The following is an 18,119-nucleotide window of genomic DNA, read 5'->3' as shown; positions in this document are numbered from 1 at the left end:
AATTATATTCTCAGAATAGGAATACACTACAATGAGAATAAAATTAAAATAGCAAATAAAAATTGACAATGAAAATCTGCAACATTTATAATAGCAAAGAAATGGAAATGTAGTTACCCTTTGTGCTACCAAATACCAGATTTCATTCACTCGATCTTAATTTATTATACATTTAAAAATAACTAAAAGAATATTACTGGATTGTTTGTAACACAAATAAAGGATAAATGTTTGAGGTGATGGATATGCCATTAACCCTGATGTGATTATTATTATACATTGCATGCCTATATAAAAATATCTAATATACCCCATAAATACATACACCTACTATGTACCCACAAAAATTAAAAATAAAAAATAAAACATTAATTAAAAAACATAAGGGCCGGGCGTGGTGGCTCATGCCTGTAATCCCAGCACTTTGGGAGGCCGAGGCAGGCGGATCACGAGGTCAGGAGATTGAGACCATCCTGGCTAACACGGTGAAATCCTGTCTCTACTAAAAATACAAAAAATTAGCTCAGCATGGTAGCAGGCGCCTGTAGTCCCAGCTACTTGGGAGGCTGAGGCAGGAGAACGGCGTGAACCCAGGAGGCGGAGCTTGCAGTGAGCCGAGATCGCGTCACTGCATTCCAGCCTGGGCAACAGACCGAGACTCCATCTCAAAAAAAAAAGAACCATAAAAAACCTGGGAATGACCTAAGTGTACAACTAAAGAGCAGGGTCTCATACATTACATATATCATGGCATGTCTTTACTACAAATACTAGTTATTAAAATGTTCAATAAATATTCAGTGAGAGGAAATAGTCGTGTTAAGTAGAAAATACCAGAATAAAAACTGACCATACAGTATGATCTGAATTTTTTTAAAAGATGCATTTCTAGTATGCAGCCATAAAAAGAAAGAAATCACGTTCTTTGTAGAAATATGGACGGAGCTAGGGGCCATTATCCTTAGCAAACCAATGCAGGAACAGAAAACTAAATACTGTGTGGTTCTCACTTCTAAGTGGGAGCTAAATGATGAAAACACATGGACACATAGAGGGGAACAACACACACTGGGGCCTACTGGAGGGTGGAGGGTAGGTGGCGGGTGAGGATCAGAAAAATAACTGATGGGTTCTAGGCTTAATACCTAGGTGACAAAATAATCTGTAAAACAAATCTCCATGACATGAGGTTACCTATATAACAAAGCTGCACATGTGCCCCTGAACTTAAAAGTTAAAAACAAAATAAAATAAAATAAAAAATATATTTCTACAACAACAAAAAGATTGGGGGAAAAAGTCAAAATATTAATGGTGGTCATGGGTACTTTTTACTTTTTTATTTTAGAATTTAGGCATCTATTAATTTTATGCGTTTAAAAAATTGCCGGAAAAAAAGGTTTGACTCTGAATATCCTTGAAATCTCTATTACTGTCCTGAATCACTGTATAGTAAATATCATTATGATTATGCTAAAATACATGTCTAAGTACAAAGCCCTCCAGAGAAAATACAAAAATAATAATAATTATATTGAGGTGGTAAAAATGTAGGTGAATCTGGTCACTTCTCTCTTCTAAACATTTGGTAAGGATATTGGCCAGGCACGGTGCCTGATGTCTGTAATTCCAGCACTTTGGGAGCCTAAGGCGGGAGGACTGCTTGAGTCCAGGAATTTGAAATAAGCCTGGACAACACAGTGAGACACTGTCTTTACAAAAAATAAATTAAAAAGAATTAGCTGGGCATGGTGGAGCCTGGGAGATCGAGACTGCAGTGAGCCATGACAGTGTCACTACACTCCAGGCCTGGGTGACAGAGTGAGATGCCGTCTCAAAAGAAGAGAAAAAGATATTATAAAAAATTATATAAGTAGTAAAAACAAAGGAAAAAACTCCTGCATCAGATACGTAAATTCCAATTTCCAACTTGATGAATAAACACACCATTAACTTCACAGACATGGGTGGGCTATAATCCTTTGGTCTGTAGGAGTCCGAAAACATCCACATGGTCACCAAGTGAGCACAAACTTCTTTTCAGAGCAAAAAAATATATATTAAGTTTAGTTAAAAGCTTATTTCAATACAGATTTTAAAATATTAAGATCTTAAAATCACTTTATAACAAAATGAGGAAAGTAAATCCCAAACCAAGAAATCTCAAAACATATTAAGCCCTTTCCTCTGTTGTGATATACTTTAAAGTGATATACTTTAAAGTCAAATTCAATTTGGGTTTCTGGTTTGAAAAGCAAATTCCAAAGCATATTAATTGTATCCACAAGGAACTCTTACTGCCCCAGGTTTTAAAGACAATGAAAAACAGTATGTAATAGACTAGGAGTTCAGTGTAAGTCCAGAGAAAAAACATCTACATATTGTCTTGTTCTGAAGACTTGAAACCTCCTTCCAGAGATGACACTTGATTAATTAGGTAACCAGACTGCAGTGGTATATTGATGGGTCCACCGGATGGTTTCCTTTTCCCATCTCTCATAGGATTCTAGCTATATATTTTAATGCAAAATTCTGGAGAAGCAGTGCCTTTACCTTACTGGTGAGAATTTTAGATTCAGAGTTAGGTTAATAAAATAATTCTATTTGCCCAGGTATGGTCTTACAGCAGCCCTTAAGTCATAGTATCTAGAAAGCTGCCCTAGGTTCAGACTTAACCTGTTCCTCCCTGCTAAATTAGAGTGATGAAAGGTCTTTTGATAGTAAGCTACGTACTTGATGTATAATTAACAACATTTTCTTATTCTTCAACACAGTCATGCTTGAAAAATGCAAGTGAAGCAGACAGATACCAACCTTCAACCCCACTTATGCACTTGACTCTGTCTCGGACTTCCACATTGTAGCCTTCAAAAGACATAAACACACCATCGGGGTGATAGGGGGCTCTCTGTGCATAGACTTTGGAATAGCTATGAGAGAATTCAAACCGATCATAGCCATCATACTGAACCACCTTTCCATAAACATCAAAATATTTCTCAACCCAAGTGAATGGAAGAAAGACTTCGTTCCCCTCTCGTCTCCCTTTAATTGTGTGTTCATCATTTATGAGACAGTCAATTTCTTCATATTTGAGCCCTAACACCTTACTTCCCACATTGCTATTGAAGCCCCCAACAACAGGGGGAGCTTTCTGCTGTTCCTGAGGGAATGCTTCCTCAGACTGTTGTTTGGCCACATGGTTCATATAGTTGTTACTCTCAGATGCTGCTGCTCTTTTTTCTAATCCATCCACTCTGAAGCCACTACTCAAACGCCGTGGAAACTGGATTGCTTTGTCACTGGAACACTTATTCCACAAAAGTACTGTGACCAAAGTGAAGAGTGCGCAGATAATAATCAAAGTCTTATAGTTGACCCGAGCTGCCAAGCAACGCATATTCAGACCATACCTATGGAGGCAAGAAGAAAAAAAATCATGCAAAGATGTACTACCAGCATTTCAAAGGATAAAGTTGTCTTTGCTTTTTTTTTTTTTAAATGTTGAAACAACTGTATTAGGACCATTTTGGATCAGATTTAAAATTGCAAACTGAAACTTTTCAGCACAAAAAAAAGGTAAGAGGTGTTTCCTCCTTTTGGTGAAATCCTTAGAATAGCTATGCTTCTAAATCCTTAGAATAGCATAAGCTTCTAAAGCAGAGATGTTCAAACTTTCTTAGTTTGTGGCTCCCTTGATATCTCAGTAATTTTTCACAATGCCCCCTAGGCCAAAAGAAATACCTAAATCAGTTTGAGTATCCTGTACCCAAAATGCTTGGGACCAGAGGGTTTTGGATTTTGGATTTTTCTCAGATTTGGGAATATCTGTATTACACTTAACAGTTCAGCACCCCAGATCTAAAATCTGAAAAGCTTCACTGAGTATTTCTTTAGAACATCACATTGATGCTCAAAAAGTTTTTGATTTTGAACCATTTTGTATTTTGGATTTCTGAACTTGGGATGCTCAACATGTAGTTTCATTTATTAAATAGTTAGGGCCAAATAACTACTTATATACAAGTATTTATGTCCTAACACCTTAGTAGCTGTCTGAAAAAACATAGTAGACCTTTTCAAGGTAAACACCAACATCCATGTTGCTAAATCCAACAACGAATTTTTAGTGCTCATCCTACCTGACCTCCTAACAGCATAAAATAGTCAATGGCTCTTTCTTAAATCATTAAGAGTTATTCATAAGCAGTTTGATTTAGTTTCTTGTTACTATGCATGTGATTTCTTTGTGGATCTTTGTTTATCCTGGAATTCTCACAGTACCATATTTGATTCTCTATTTCAGCGCTTGGTGTGCCCTTTCAATGTAAAAACTTGTGTCCTCCTATTCTTGTTTAACGGATATAGTATCTTCTTAGATCTCTGAATATATTAGATGATTTATTCTTCTTTTTTAAAAATAAAGTTCTTTCTTACTAGTTTTACTTTTTCCACTGGCCATTTTCCTGGTTATTTAGTCTTTCATGCCATTAGTTTTTCCCACCATGCCTGGTGATCTTCGGTTACTCATTCACATTTAAGAGAGAATGACTCATTAGCCAACATAGATTTCCTGTGTTATTTTGAAGATAGTCTGATTTTGGCTAGATTGTTCCCCTGGAGGGGATAAAAAGAGGGAGCTCTGTGTGGGCTGGACATAAGCTGGCTGGCAGTGTTCCCACAGGGTGAGTGGGTGGGGAGCCAGCAGACCTTTCAAATGCCAGAAAGAAGATGGTGTTTTCTTTTTTGCTACACGAACACAGCACACACTTTAGAAGCCTTCATCTTTCTCATGCTCTCTAAAGAAAATCTGCCTCGTGTTTGCCTGGGATTCTTGCCAGCTATCTGTATTCAAGTGCAGGGGTGAAAGAGGTATGAGGAGGGGAGAAGAAGGTATAGTTGGGCCTACTGGTACTCAATTAGAGATCCGGAAATCTGTTCAACTATCATCCTTGGGTAGTCCTCCAATTTACTGTTACTGGCTTCTTCATTTCTCATTTTTAGACATTTTATTTTGGTGGGGCATCAGAAGGGAAAGGAGGTGAATACAGATTTTAAGAACTGGAAACCAATAATACATTTTTAACCCTATTAACTGAGAATAATTCATTTCATCATCTGCATTATTACTATGAGAAACCAAAGTGTGTAACAAGCAAAACTTTAGAAGTCATATAAATTGAGAATTTCCGTATATTGTAGTGGGGGCAAACTGATAACACTAAATGGCGTTTTGTTTTGCTTTTTAAATCCTTTATTAAAAACACTTATATGTCAACAGCTGACTACTCTGTCATCTATGCCTTACATTTTGACCAATTAATATAGAAATATAAAGCTTTTTATCCTATCTTTGAGAAGTGCCCTTCCTCTACTACTCAAATGCCTGTAACCCTGCTTATGGAACAAGGCTACTGATATAGTTTGGGTATTTGTCCCCACCCAAATCTCATGTTGAAATGTAATCTCCAGTCTTGGAGGTGGGATCTAGGGGGAGGTGTTTGGATCGTGGGGGTGCATCCCTCTTGAATGGCTTAGTGCCATCCCCTTGGTGATGAATGAGTTTGTGTGAGATCTGGTTGCTTAAAAGTATGTGGCACCTTGCCACACTCCCTTGGCTCCTGCCCTGGCCATGCGGCCTGCTTGCTCCTGCTTTGCCTTCTGCCATGAGTAAAAGCTCCCTGAGGCCTCCCCAGAAGCTGAGTGGATGCTGGCACCATGTTTGTATAGCCTGCAGAATTGTGAGCCAATTAAACCTCTTTTTTTTTTTAAATAAATTACCCAATCTCAGGTATTCCTTTATAGCAATACAAGAACAGACTAACACAGCTACCAATATGATGAAGCACATGATGGGAAAGTAAAGAAAAATCAAATTTAAAAACTTCCAATAATCTTTATGTCCAGGTTTTATTGTCTGATGCCATTTGTTACTAAAGGCAATCAGGGCTTCTTAAAGAAATGAGTAATTCCAGGTCTAGGGATGGGACACCTTGCCGCACCAGAAAACAGACTTTCAACTACCAATGAGATAAAAATCAAGGGTGTCAAAAAAGCAGCAGGAGAAAGATAAAACAAAATTAGAAAATTATTGCTAATTGCTAAAACTGAGAGTGATAGATACATTGGAAGTTCAGTATACCACTCCCTATATACTTTTGTGTTTAAACATTTCCATAAATATGTAACGTCATGGAAAAAAGACACAGGAATCAGTCTAAAAGGTCCTCTTCCCTATTAGTCAAATGTGTAAGAATTATGATTGAAGTAGACTGAAACACAATGACGCAATAAAAATCCATGAATCTGCAATAATATTTAAAAGGAGAAAGCCAGCAAAAAACTCTCTGAGCTGATAAATATTGGCAACTGAGTGAAAAAAATTATTTACTTGTCTTTGCAGGAGCAACCGTATTTCAGAACAAATCAATAACACTAGTAAATAAAATACTCTATTGTACAAAAGGCTATCCAATAAGAGGTAAATTTTTTTTAAAAAAATCAGAAAATTAGCATTATGTAATCCCTCATGAAATTACAGATTCAGGCAAGTGTTAAATGCAGGTATATGTTTGCCAGGACCTAGAGATTCACACTGTGCAAAGTAATACCAAATACATTATTTTCTAGTTGAAAGAAGAAAAAGATTAAACTTGACAGTGAAAGGATCAGATAGTCATACCCTAATTCAGTGGTCAACTTCAGTCTCCTTAATTGTGACCCATCCAGAAGCTTTCTCCTGATAAGTCATAATAAGAAATATATCACTTACCACATATTCCAGCCCAAAATGTTTCACTTGGATCTCTCAGGACATAAAATTTAATCTCTGGTTAACAGGAAATACAAGGGATAGAGGAACAAGTTAAAGGAGGAAGCAACCAGACACATCTGGAAGGTGAGACATCCTGCAGGACAGCTGGTCCTGTCTCAATTCAATTAGTGATATGAAAATAAAAAAGGTTTTTTTTTTTAAAGAGACTTAGGGACATAACAACCAGATGTGAAACTTGGTTCTACACTGGGAAATTCAACAATGGACTTGATAAAATGGAAAGATACTGAAATGAAGATTGTTAACTGAAAAGAACAGGTTACAAAACAGCACATTTAGTATGATCTTATTTTAAGTAAACAATGCATATATAGGTCTTTATTTTCTAATTTTCCATGATCACCCTTACTGTTTGTTTTTTTTTTTTAACTATAAAAAATGGCACGTGCTTGCAGTCCCAGCTACTTGGGACTGGGGTAGGAGGATCACTTGAGCCCAGGAGTTCTGGGCTATTGGGTGCTATATTAAGTCGGGTGTCCACATTAAGTCTGGCATCAGTCTGATGACCTCCTGGGAGTAGAGGACCACCAAGTTGCCTAAGGAGGGATGAACCAGCCCAGGCAGGAAATGGATCTGATGATCAGTCGTGGAATTGCGCCTGTGAACAGCCACTGTATTCCAGCCTGGGCAACACAGCGAGATCCTGTCTCTTAAAAAAATAATGAAAAACTAAGAAGGGCAAGGTCAATTTTGTTAAAATACTGAAAGAAAAAAATGTAAGTCAGTTAAAAAATTTGTAGAAAAATTTAGCTTTCGAATGGGCACGGGCTTTTTTCAGGGGGGTGGGGATAATAAGGGAGAAAGGAAGATGAAGAGAAGGAAATCTCTGAGTGTTGACATATAGCATTAACTAAAAAATAGGCTCATCTAAAGAGAAACTCAGTAATTTCATTATCATGTTGCCAAATTATAGAAAACTGACACAGATACTCAGATTTCAAGAAGTAGATTGCACTGACATTCTGCTAGGTATAAATGCTGGTAACTTTGAGTGGTGAAATGCTCCTACTTATTTTGAAGCTTTTGCCACATCTACAAAATAGATTGATGTTTTAGGTAAAATAAACAAATGAAAAACTCATAAATAAAAAAAATCTTGAAACCTCAACTACTGCTGACCCTAAAGATTTATTTCATTAGAAATAGAATCCAGTAAAAATCAGGTCTTATAATGCTGAGGATCTAAAACAGAAAATATCATGCAGTAAGCATCATAAAGAAACTGTGGAAAAACTTCTTTGTAGAAATAGTTAAAAATTAGGGAAAGTAAAATATAACTTTTAGGGTTTTTTCTGGAAAGCAAATTGTTCTATTCTAAAGCCATTTGCAATTCAAAGACCTTTTCTGTGATACTTTACTTTTCAGATTTATTTTCCTAGTTACTTCAAGTAACTATTAGAGTAATTCACTGAGTATCAGTAACTATGGATCTCATCATGAGCTTTCAAAATATGAAGGTTATATTTCAGTAAAGAACAACCTTTCAATGGGTTTTTAAAAAATACTCACTTACATTGTTATTGGCTTTTTTTCCTCTGAATAATGCAGGCCAAGGTTTCCCTGCTTATTATTTCTCTTACTTACTTATGTATCTATTTATGTTTCCTATAATTCCTTGACTGAGAAGAATGCTTACTCTGATTTAAAAAAATAATTTATTGATACTAAGTAGACAAAATAGTAATTGTTCAACAAATAATCAAACTCACTGACTGGTTTGATCAGTATTTGTTCAGCAGCTACTATGTGGCAGGTAAAGCATTATCCGTGTCTCTAAAGGACGGATTAGCAGGCATAAAAAATAATAATGCTAAGATTTAAGAACTGTAAAAAAAAGTTATGTAGACTATGCTATAAAACACCTTAACCTTTTAAGGTGTTAAGAAAAGTTTCCAGGTAGAATGAATTGAAGATTGACAGTTAAGCATGCTCCCAAGTCAGGGTATTTGCACTTGTCATTCCCCATGCCTAGCACTCTATTTCCCCAGATACCCATTTGGATGGCTCTCTCACTTCATTCAGGTCACTGCTTAAATGCCAGTGTATTAGAAAGGGCTTCCCTGGCCACCTTATCTAAAATACCAGTTCTTACCCCATCATTCTCCAGGTCCTTACTCAGTTTCATTTTTCTTTATAGCATTTATCACCATTTGACGTATTACACATTTAAATTATTCATCCCCAATCCACTAGAATGTAAGTTCCATGAGGGCTGGGGTTTTGCTTCTCCTGGTCACTGTTTTATCCCTAATACTTAGAAATGTGCCTAGCTTGGCTCATGTCTGTAATCCTAGCACTTTGGGAGGCTAAGGTGGGAGGATCACTTGACAAGGTCAGGAGTTTGAGACCAGCCTAGTCAACATGGTGAAACCCCATCTCTACTAAAAATACAAAAAAATTAGCTGGGCGTGGTGGCACTCACCTGTTTTCCCAGCTACTTGGGAGGCTGAGGCAGGAGAATTGCTTGAACTCGAGAGGCAGAGGTTGCAGTGAGCTGAGATTGCCATTGCACTCCAGCCTGGGCGACAGAATGAGACTCTGTCTCGAAGGGGGAAAAAAAGTGTGCCTAGCTCACAGTAGACATTCATTAAAGGTTTGTTGAATAAATGAACATTGTTAAATATTCTTTCCTCTCCGTTGCTTCTTCCTTTCCTTCCTTTCTTGAAAGGAAGCAAGCAAGCAAGCAAGCAAGCAAGCAAGCACTTGGCCTATATGATTAAAAAAAACAAAAAACAGACATTTGAACCAGACAACTTTGTTTTCTTTCCAATATTTGGGTATTTAGAAATTGTAATCCAAATAAAAATGAACATAACTGACATAACAGAATATGGATTGTGATGCTGTATATTGGCCAACTTTAAAACAGATTTATAATTTAATTACTGCTGTTAGTAATGTTCCATCTGTTTACTGCTTAATAGACCAAGATTTAAATTATACAGTCAAATGGTTAAACATCCAGTGATAGATGTAACTCAAAGGAGAACTGCCTAATATCTTTGGTTGTTAGGACCCTTCTAGTAATATAAACAAGTAGAATTCTCTGGTAGCTACTCACAGTAATGCAAAACAGGAAGGAAATTTTGCAAGTCCATTTTATTTTTTAGTAACAAAATTGAAATGATCTCTGATACAAGTGCTCATAATACTTCAAATAAGATTGTATTTCTAGAAAAAAATCCCAAAGAAACTGAGTAAGCAATATATATATGGACATGTTTTATGTTACTGAATTCTCACAGTATTTCTAGTATTTTCTCATAATTATATCTGTTATGGTGATCTGTGATCAGTGATCTTCAATGTTGCTATTGTAATTGTTTTGGGGTACTATTAACTCTACTCATGCAAGATGACAAACTTTACTGATAAATGTTGCGTACGTTCTGACTGCTCCAATGACCAGCTGTTCCCCAATTCCCTGTTTCTCACCTTCTCCTTGGGCCTTGCTATTTTCTGAGACAGAAAAATATGGACATTAGGACAATTAATAACTCTACAATGACTGGTAAGTATTCAAGTGAAAGGAAGAGCCGCATGTCTCTCACTTTAAAACAAAAGCTAGAAATGATTAAGCTCAGTGAGAGAGGGCATGTCTAAAGCCAAAATAGGCTAAAAGCTAGGCCTCTTGTGCCTAACAGCCGAGTTGTGATAGCAATGGAGAAGTTCTTGATGGAAGTTAAAATTGCTACTCTAGTGAACGCATGAATGAAAAGAAAGTGAAACAGCCTTATTGCTGATATGGAGAAAATTTTGGCGGTCTTAAGGTCAAACCAGCCACAATATTCCCTTAAGCCAAAGCCTAATAATCCACAGCAAACCCCTAACTCTCTTCAATTTTACGAAGGATGAGAGAGGTGACGAAGCTGCAGAAGAAAAGTTGGAAGCTAGGAGAGGCTGGTTTATCAGGTACAAGGTAAAGCAGCAAGTGCTGATGTAGAAGCTACAGCAAGTTATTCAGAAGCTCTAGCTAAGTTCATTGATGAAAGCAGTTACACTAAACAGATTTTCAATGTAGACAAAGCAGTCTTCTATTGGAAGATGACATCTAGGACTTTGATAGCTAGAAAGAAGTGAATGCCTGGCTTCAAAGCACCAGCTGACTCTCATTAGGGACTAATGCAACTGGTGACTTTAAGTTGAAGCCAATGCTCCTTTATAATTCTGAAAATATTAGAGCCCTTAAGAATTATGCTAAATCTACTCTTCCTGCACTCTATAAATGCAACAACAAAGCCTGGATGACAGCACATCTGTTTACGGCATGGTTTACTGAGTATCTGAAGCCCCCTGTTGAGACCTACTGCTAGAAAAAAGATTCAAAATGTTACTGCCCATTGACGATGCACCTGGTCACCCAAGAGCTCTGATGGAGATGTACAAGGAGATTAATGCTGTATCCACACCTGCTAACACAACATCCATTCTGCAGCCCATAAATGAAAAAGCAATTTGACTTTCATGTCTTTTTTTTTTTTTTTTTCTGAGATAGAGTGTCACTCTATCTCCCAGGCTGGAGTGCAGTGGCATGCTCTCGGCTCACTGCAACCTCTGCCTCCCGGATTCAAGTGATTCTTCTGCCTCAGCCTTCTGAGTAGCTGGGGTTAGAGGCGTGTGCCATCATGGCCGGCTAATTTTTGTATTTTTAGTAGAGACGGGGTTTCACTATGTTGGCCAGGCTGGTCTCAAACTCCTGAACTCGTGATCTGCCCACTTTGGCCTCCCAAAGTGCTGGATTACAGGCGTGAGCCACTGCACCCAGCCGACTTTCAGGTCTTAGTATTTAATAAATACATTTTGTAATGCTATAGCTGGCCATAGATGGTGATTTCTCTGATGGATCTAGGTAAAATAAACTGAAAACCTGCTGGAAAGGATCCACCATTCTAGATGCCATTAAAAATATTCATGACTCATGGGAGGAGGTCAAAATATCAACATGAACAGAGTTTGTAAGTTAATTCCCACATTCATGGATGACTTTGAGGGGTTCAAAACTTCAGCAGAGGAAGTAACTACAGATGTGGTGAAGACAACAAGAGAACCAGAATTAGAAGTAGAGTCTGAAGATGGGGCTGAATTGCTGCAATCTCATGGATGAGCAAAGAAAGTGGTTTCTTGAGATGGAATCTATACCTGGTGAAGATGCCATGAACATTGTTGAAATGACTGGCTGGGTGCGGTAGCTCACGCCTGTAATCCCAGCACTTTGGGAGGCCAAGGCAGGCAGATCACCTGAGGTAAGGAGTTCAAGAGCAGTGTGGCCAACATGGTGAAACCCCATCTCTACTAAAAATATAAACATTAGTCGGGCCTGGTGGTGGGCACCTGTAATCCCAGCTACTTGGGAGGCTGAGGCAGGAGAATTGCTTGAACCCAGGAGATGGAGGTTGCAGTGAGCCAACACGGTGTCCCTGCACTCCAGCCTAGATGACAGAGTGAGATTCTGTTTCAAAAAACAAAAAAGAAAAGAAAAATAAATGACAACAAAGGATTTAGAATATCGCAAAAACTTAGTTAATAAAGCAATAGGGTTTGGGAGGACTGACTCCAATTTTGAAAGAAGTTCTATTGTGGATAAAATGCTATCAAATGGCATGGAATGATACAGATAAATCGTTCATGAAAGGAAGAGTCATTCCATGTGGCAAACTTCATCGTTGTCTTATTTTAAGAAATTCCCACAGTTACCACAATCTTCAGCAATCACCACCCTGAGCATTTAGCAGCCATCAACATCAAGGCAAGACCCTCCACCAGTAAAAAGATTATAACTTGCTAAAGGCTCAGATAATCTCTAACAATTTTTAAGCAATAAAGTATTTTTAAATTAAGATATGTACTTTTTTTTCTTTTTCTTTTTCTTTTTTTTTTTTTGAGATGGAATCTTGCTGTGTCTCCCAGGTTGGAGTGCAGTGATGTGATCTCGACTCACTGAAACCTCTACCTCCCGGTTCAAGCAATTCTCCTGCCTCAGCCTCCCAAGTAGCTGGGATTACAGGCGTGGTATGCCACCACACCTGGCTAATTTTTGCATTTTTCGTAGAGATAGGGTTTCACCATGTTGGCCAGGCTGGTCTTGAACTCCTGACCTCAAGTGATTCTCCCCACCTTGGCCTCCCAAAGTGCTGGGATTACAGGCATGAGCCACTGTGCCCAGCCAGGTATGTATATTTTTTAGACATAATGCTATTCTACACTTAACACACAGTACAGAATAAACATAACTTTTATAAGTACTGGGAAACCAAAAAATGTGTTTGAGTCACTTTATTGTGATATTCACATTATGGTGGTCTGGAACTGAATCTGCAATATCTCCAATGTATTCCTATAGTAAATTATATTATTTGAATTTCATAGATGAAAAGACTAAGGCATAAGAACCTACAAAACCTATAAGAAGATTTACTAAAGGAAAAGGACAGGAACAAAGCCAAGACTAGAACTTAAATCTGATAAAAAAATTTTGTGCATTCCCTACTTACAGATGATGAAACTGAGGCATTGTGATGTTCAGGAATTGTGAAATTCAGGAATTTACCTGAAGCCACATGATTATTTGATGGTTCACATATCTAGTATTAAGAATGGTATTTTAACTCCAGTTTTCCAGTCTGACTCCAAAGCCTGTGCTCTGATATGTCACAGGGTTTCTTAGAACAGGTATATAAATATTATATTTCAGAAGCTGAATATTCCCCTTCCCCAAAAGATTTTAACTTATAACAGGTTATTAGATTGCGAACTGAATTCAGACATTCACAGGTCTTGTTTTGGCTAAAGTTTAATTTTACCATAAATCAACAGTTCACACAGGTAAATACAATTTTAGGAAAAGTTATCTAGTTGTTCTAAAAATGTATTAGCATTTCTGAGTGAAGCTACTGAAAGTTTTGAATTTTCTTTAAATCTAACAGTATAATTAAATGCCATATTAATATTAGAAAGGGACAGAAATGAGAGTCATGACTACGAATGTTATGTATATATATTCTAAGAAAGCTACCCGGTCCCCAGGTGGATTAGAATAATTAAGCTCTTGACAACAGGCCCCACAAATCCAGCAATAGCTTACAAATGCATCATAATGCCTTATTTCTCTTAATAATTATTATGATGTTCTGGTATAGCTCGTTGAAGCAAAACTTTCCCCATGTTAATTTGAGGCTTTGAAAATATACTGGTGTCTTAAAAGCCCCAAGGTGGCAGGATATATAAGAGTAACTAACATTAGTACAAGAAATTAGGGTGTAAAAAAGAAAAATCTAAAGATAAAGCTATTTCTTGGGCTGGGCATGGTGGCTCACACCTGTCATCCCAGCACTTTGGGAGACCAAGGTGGGAGGAGTTCGAGACCAAGAGTTCGAGACCAGTGTGGGTGACATGAGACTCTGTCTTTTTTTAAAAAAATTATTTTGTTCTATGACTTTTTATTAGCCATAGCAAAAAAAAAAAGCAACAGGTCAAGGAGAATAAAAGGCTTTAACTTTTTTTTCTACTTAGTTTAGTTTCCGGCAAGAACATTTATGATCTTGAATACAGATTGTAATTACCCTTAGAATGAAAATCACCAGTTACGCCAAAGGTCATATTTATTTGCTTGGGTTGCTCAACACAAATCGTTTTTTTTTTTGAGATGGGGGCAGGCGGTCTCATTATGTTGCCCAGGCTGGTCTTGAACTCCTGGGCTCAAGTGATCCTCTCAGCCTCCCAAAGTGCTGGGATTACAGGTGTGAGCCACTGAGCTCAGCCAATAAATCAGCTTTAAAGCTGTGAAAGGAAAAAGCAAAACAAAAATAAAAAATTTCAACACTATGGAGATAAAGGAGAACCATCTAAGGAAAGTTAATTGTATTAGCCTTTAAAGATAATATATAAATAAAAATGCAAAACAGAACTAGAAGTTGGGGGAAGACACATTTGTGGTTATTGTGCTTCACTCATAAGGAGACCTGAGACCATCTGGTGGCTATTAGCTGAGGTGTGGAAATTCATATTCTAAGCCTACTGGGCCTCCTAACTGACATACTTTTGTAGGAAAATCTTAGTCCTACCCCTAACAGGACACCAAAGCAATTCCAACCTGCCGGCCTGCCTTCCTTCCTTCCTTTTCTTTTCTCTTTCTTTCCTTCCTTTCTTTCCTTTCTTCCTTTCTCTCTCTCTCTCCCTCTCTCTCTCCTTTCTTCTTTCTTTCTTTCTCTTTTTTTCTTTCTTTCCTTTTCTTTTCTCTTTTCTTTTCTTTTTTCTTCCTTTCTTTTCTTCCTCCCCTCCCCTTCCCTTCCTTTCTTTTCTTTTCTTTTTTTTTGAGACAGGGTCTCTCACTCTGTCAACCAGGCTGGAGTGCAGTGCCATACTCATAGCTCACTGTAGCACTGTAGCTTCAATCTCTCGGGCTCAAGTGATCCTCCTGCCTTAGCCTCCTGGGTAGCTGGGACTACAGGTGCACACCATCATGCTTGGCTAATTTTTATTTTGAGTAGAGATGAAGTCTCACTATGTTTCCCAGACTGGTCTTGAACTTTGGAACTCAAGCAACACCCCCTGCCTTGGCTTCCCAAAGTGCTGGGATTACAGGCATGAGCTACCACACCTAGCTCTAGTTTTCTTAATTTCAGCAACCATAAACTAGGCAGAAAGAATAATATGATAAACCTTTAAAAAATAATTTTAAGAAGTATAGATGTTGACTGGTTCCAGACCAACCACCTTTTCATACTACTAGAAGGAAAGCTGTTTGCAAAGCACTAAATTAATGAAATAGAAAAAGAAAATCCTCATCAATTCCTACAACAGTTAATGACAATGAGCTAATGAACAGACTAAATTCCATGAATGAGGCATTTTACTTAGTATTACGATTAGTAACGATTTCTGCTCTCAAATAACTTAGAACCTTGAAGATACAAGACTTAAACATACAGAAAGCAATTTTTAAAAATCCACATTGAAAAGGTGGTAAAATAAATAAAATAATTGAATTTGAAAATCAAATAAAAAGTAGTGTGGCAGGTAGTTTAGTTAGGAAAGGGAAAAATACTAGAAAGAGCTGCATGGGGGAGAACACTTTACTGAAGCCCAACATAGATGGTATATACTGGTCTCCAAGAGAATATTAACCACCATTAAGTGAGGCCCTTTTCAAACAGAATAATGAACTTATAACTATGGATTTCCTTATCTACACTGCAAAGTACTTTTACATTCATTTCTTCATTTAATGTGTGCAACAATCCAATGAAATGGTCAGGAAAGTGAGTGCTATTTTACAACAGAAAACACTAAGGTTCAGAAATTGATAAGGTGGCACGAAGAAAAGAATTTAGATATTTTGGTTCTAAGCTTTATCAGACCAGTGATTTCCAAATCCAGATAATTAAGTTTCATCTGGACTGGGAAAAGATGTTTCAAAGTCTTCAGAAGTGATTCTGATTATTAATTTGGTCTGAGAAACAATACAACTGGCTCTAACATTTCACGGGGCATTAAAATTACCTAGAAGGTTTGTTCAAACACAGATTGCTTTTCCCAAACCTCACAGTTTCTGATTTACTAAATCTAGGTAGAGACCTAAGAACCTGCTTTTCTACCAAGTTCCAGGTGAAACCTATGCTTCTGGTCAGGGGATCACACTTTGAGAACCACTGTAATATACCATATGCGTTAAGTAGGTACTATGTGCAAGTGGAAATAGGTATGCTGCTCAAACTAAGAACTATCTTAGGCAACTCTGAAAATTAGGGTTATTAGCATATTGATTTTTGCAGAATAATTAGTTTGTGCTCCAGTGAGAATGACTTTAGTTAACTCTTGAATCAGTTTACAAAGGAGTGATTCAAGAGTTAGCTAAGCCCTAAAGTCATGCTTGGAAAAAATGTGTAAGTTTTGGCTTTTGCCTGTATGTTGCAGAATCTCTCAGCTACAGTATGTTTTGAAATAATTCTGTTGGAAGGGTAGGTGGGTGGTATATATTTTGAAGCCTTGCAGAATTGAAAATATGTGTTGCTTCTTCATCAAACAACTTGGCTGAATAAAGAAGTTTAGGGTCCAAATTGCCTACAGAACTCTGTATACACTGCTCAACTGTTTAATGGTAAGAACAAGCCAGTGTTTAATGGCAAGAACAATCAATCTAAAGCTAGTCCACCTTTTCTTCCCTTGTGAACAACTTGTATGTTTTCTTGTTTTTCTCCCTTCCTGGATACCTGATGATGATGATGATGACTTTAACAAGAGAAAGTACAAAGTTTCACCAGAATAGACTTAGTTGTTAGGCTATTTTCATTAATTTTTCCTGGAGTTTGGCAACAAGCTTGTTTGAATTGCAGGCTCAGGTCATCTCCTCTCAGAAAAGTTTTTATCCCATAGAGTGTTTAATAATTGTTTCCATTCAATTTCTTCTGGTCTATTCCAAAATGTCAATTGTATATATTAGATCTCTGTACTCTATCCTTTATGTCAATCACCTTTTTCTTCAAATTTTCTTTTTTAATTTCTTCTCCCCCTTTTCCTCTGCATTTTGAGAGAGCTTCTCAAACTTGTAGTCTGTATCACTAATAAAATTTTCTAATCCACTCTCTGTTGCTTCTGGTGCAGTTTAATTTATATACTGCATATTTAGTTTCTATTTTATTGTTTCTTATTTGGATACTGCATATTTTAGTTTCCATCCTATAGGCCTTACTTATTAATATCCAACACCCTTTTAATGTATGCCTCCCTGTTAGCTGACCCCTACTTTCATCCCAGCCTGCTGTCTTATGAACTTATTTTCTACATCTCACTCCAAAGACTCCACAATTTAAAAAACCTACAAGCCAAAAAAAAAAAAAAAATGTTTTCTACAATTTTCTTGTTACAGAACTAACCTTTTATATCAAGAATATGTGCTTTTGCCCTGGTATTGAGTGCAACATTCCTGTATTTTTAAGGTTGCAGAATCTTATTTCAGAGTCTGTCTCCTCACCATTTCTTATATATCGGTTACTAGAGATCTAGAGGTTTGATCAAAGTAGGGTTTGATTTTTCAGCAAGGATACTTCATGATAGAGATGTGAACTTTCACCAGGAAGTATATAATGTTCAATTGTCTCTCTTTTTATGATGCTAAGATTAATCCCTATTTTCAGCCTAATACATTATAAAGTCATTATATGACCCAAGAAAGCTCCTAAAGCCTCAGTCATGTCTGTGTTGTAGCCCAAAAAGAAGAGGAAAGCCATTATAAAGTTATCCTTCAGCAGTTCACCCAATATTACTTTTAGCAATCATTGATGATTAT

The 18,119-nt window shown here is 37.2% G+C and overlaps 1 protein-coding gene across 3 annotated transcripts in view; it reads right to left on the bottom strand.

Moving 5' to 3' along the window:
* The window catches only part of GLCE (glucuronic acid epimerase), a 127,141-nt gene that overhangs the window by 13,964 nt on the left and 95,058 nt on the right, over positions 1-18,119 (bottom strand). For 2 of the 3 annotated variants that reach the window (XM_025390722.1, XM_025390725.1), the window contains exon 3: positions 2,815-3,413. The exons of the other annotated variant lie outside the window; for it this stretch is intronic. In XM_025390722.1, the coding sequence (XP_025246507.1) occupies positions 2,815-3,400 (586 nt within the window). In that variant the 5' untranslated portion in view covers positions 3,401-3,413. The remainder of the gene's footprint in view (positions 1-2,814; positions 3,414-18,119) is intronic. 3 annotated transcript variants of the gene reach the window in all.

This window comes from Theropithecus gelada, chromosome 7a (assembly GCF_003255815.1).
Source record: "Theropithecus gelada isolate Dixy chromosome 7a, Tgel_1.0, whole genome shotgun sequence".
NCBI lineage: Eukaryota > Metazoa > Chordata > Mammalia > Primates > Cercopithecidae > Theropithecus > Theropithecus gelada.
Note: the sequence above shows the minus strand (reverse complement) of the source record. Positions and strands in the feature narration are given on the sequence as shown.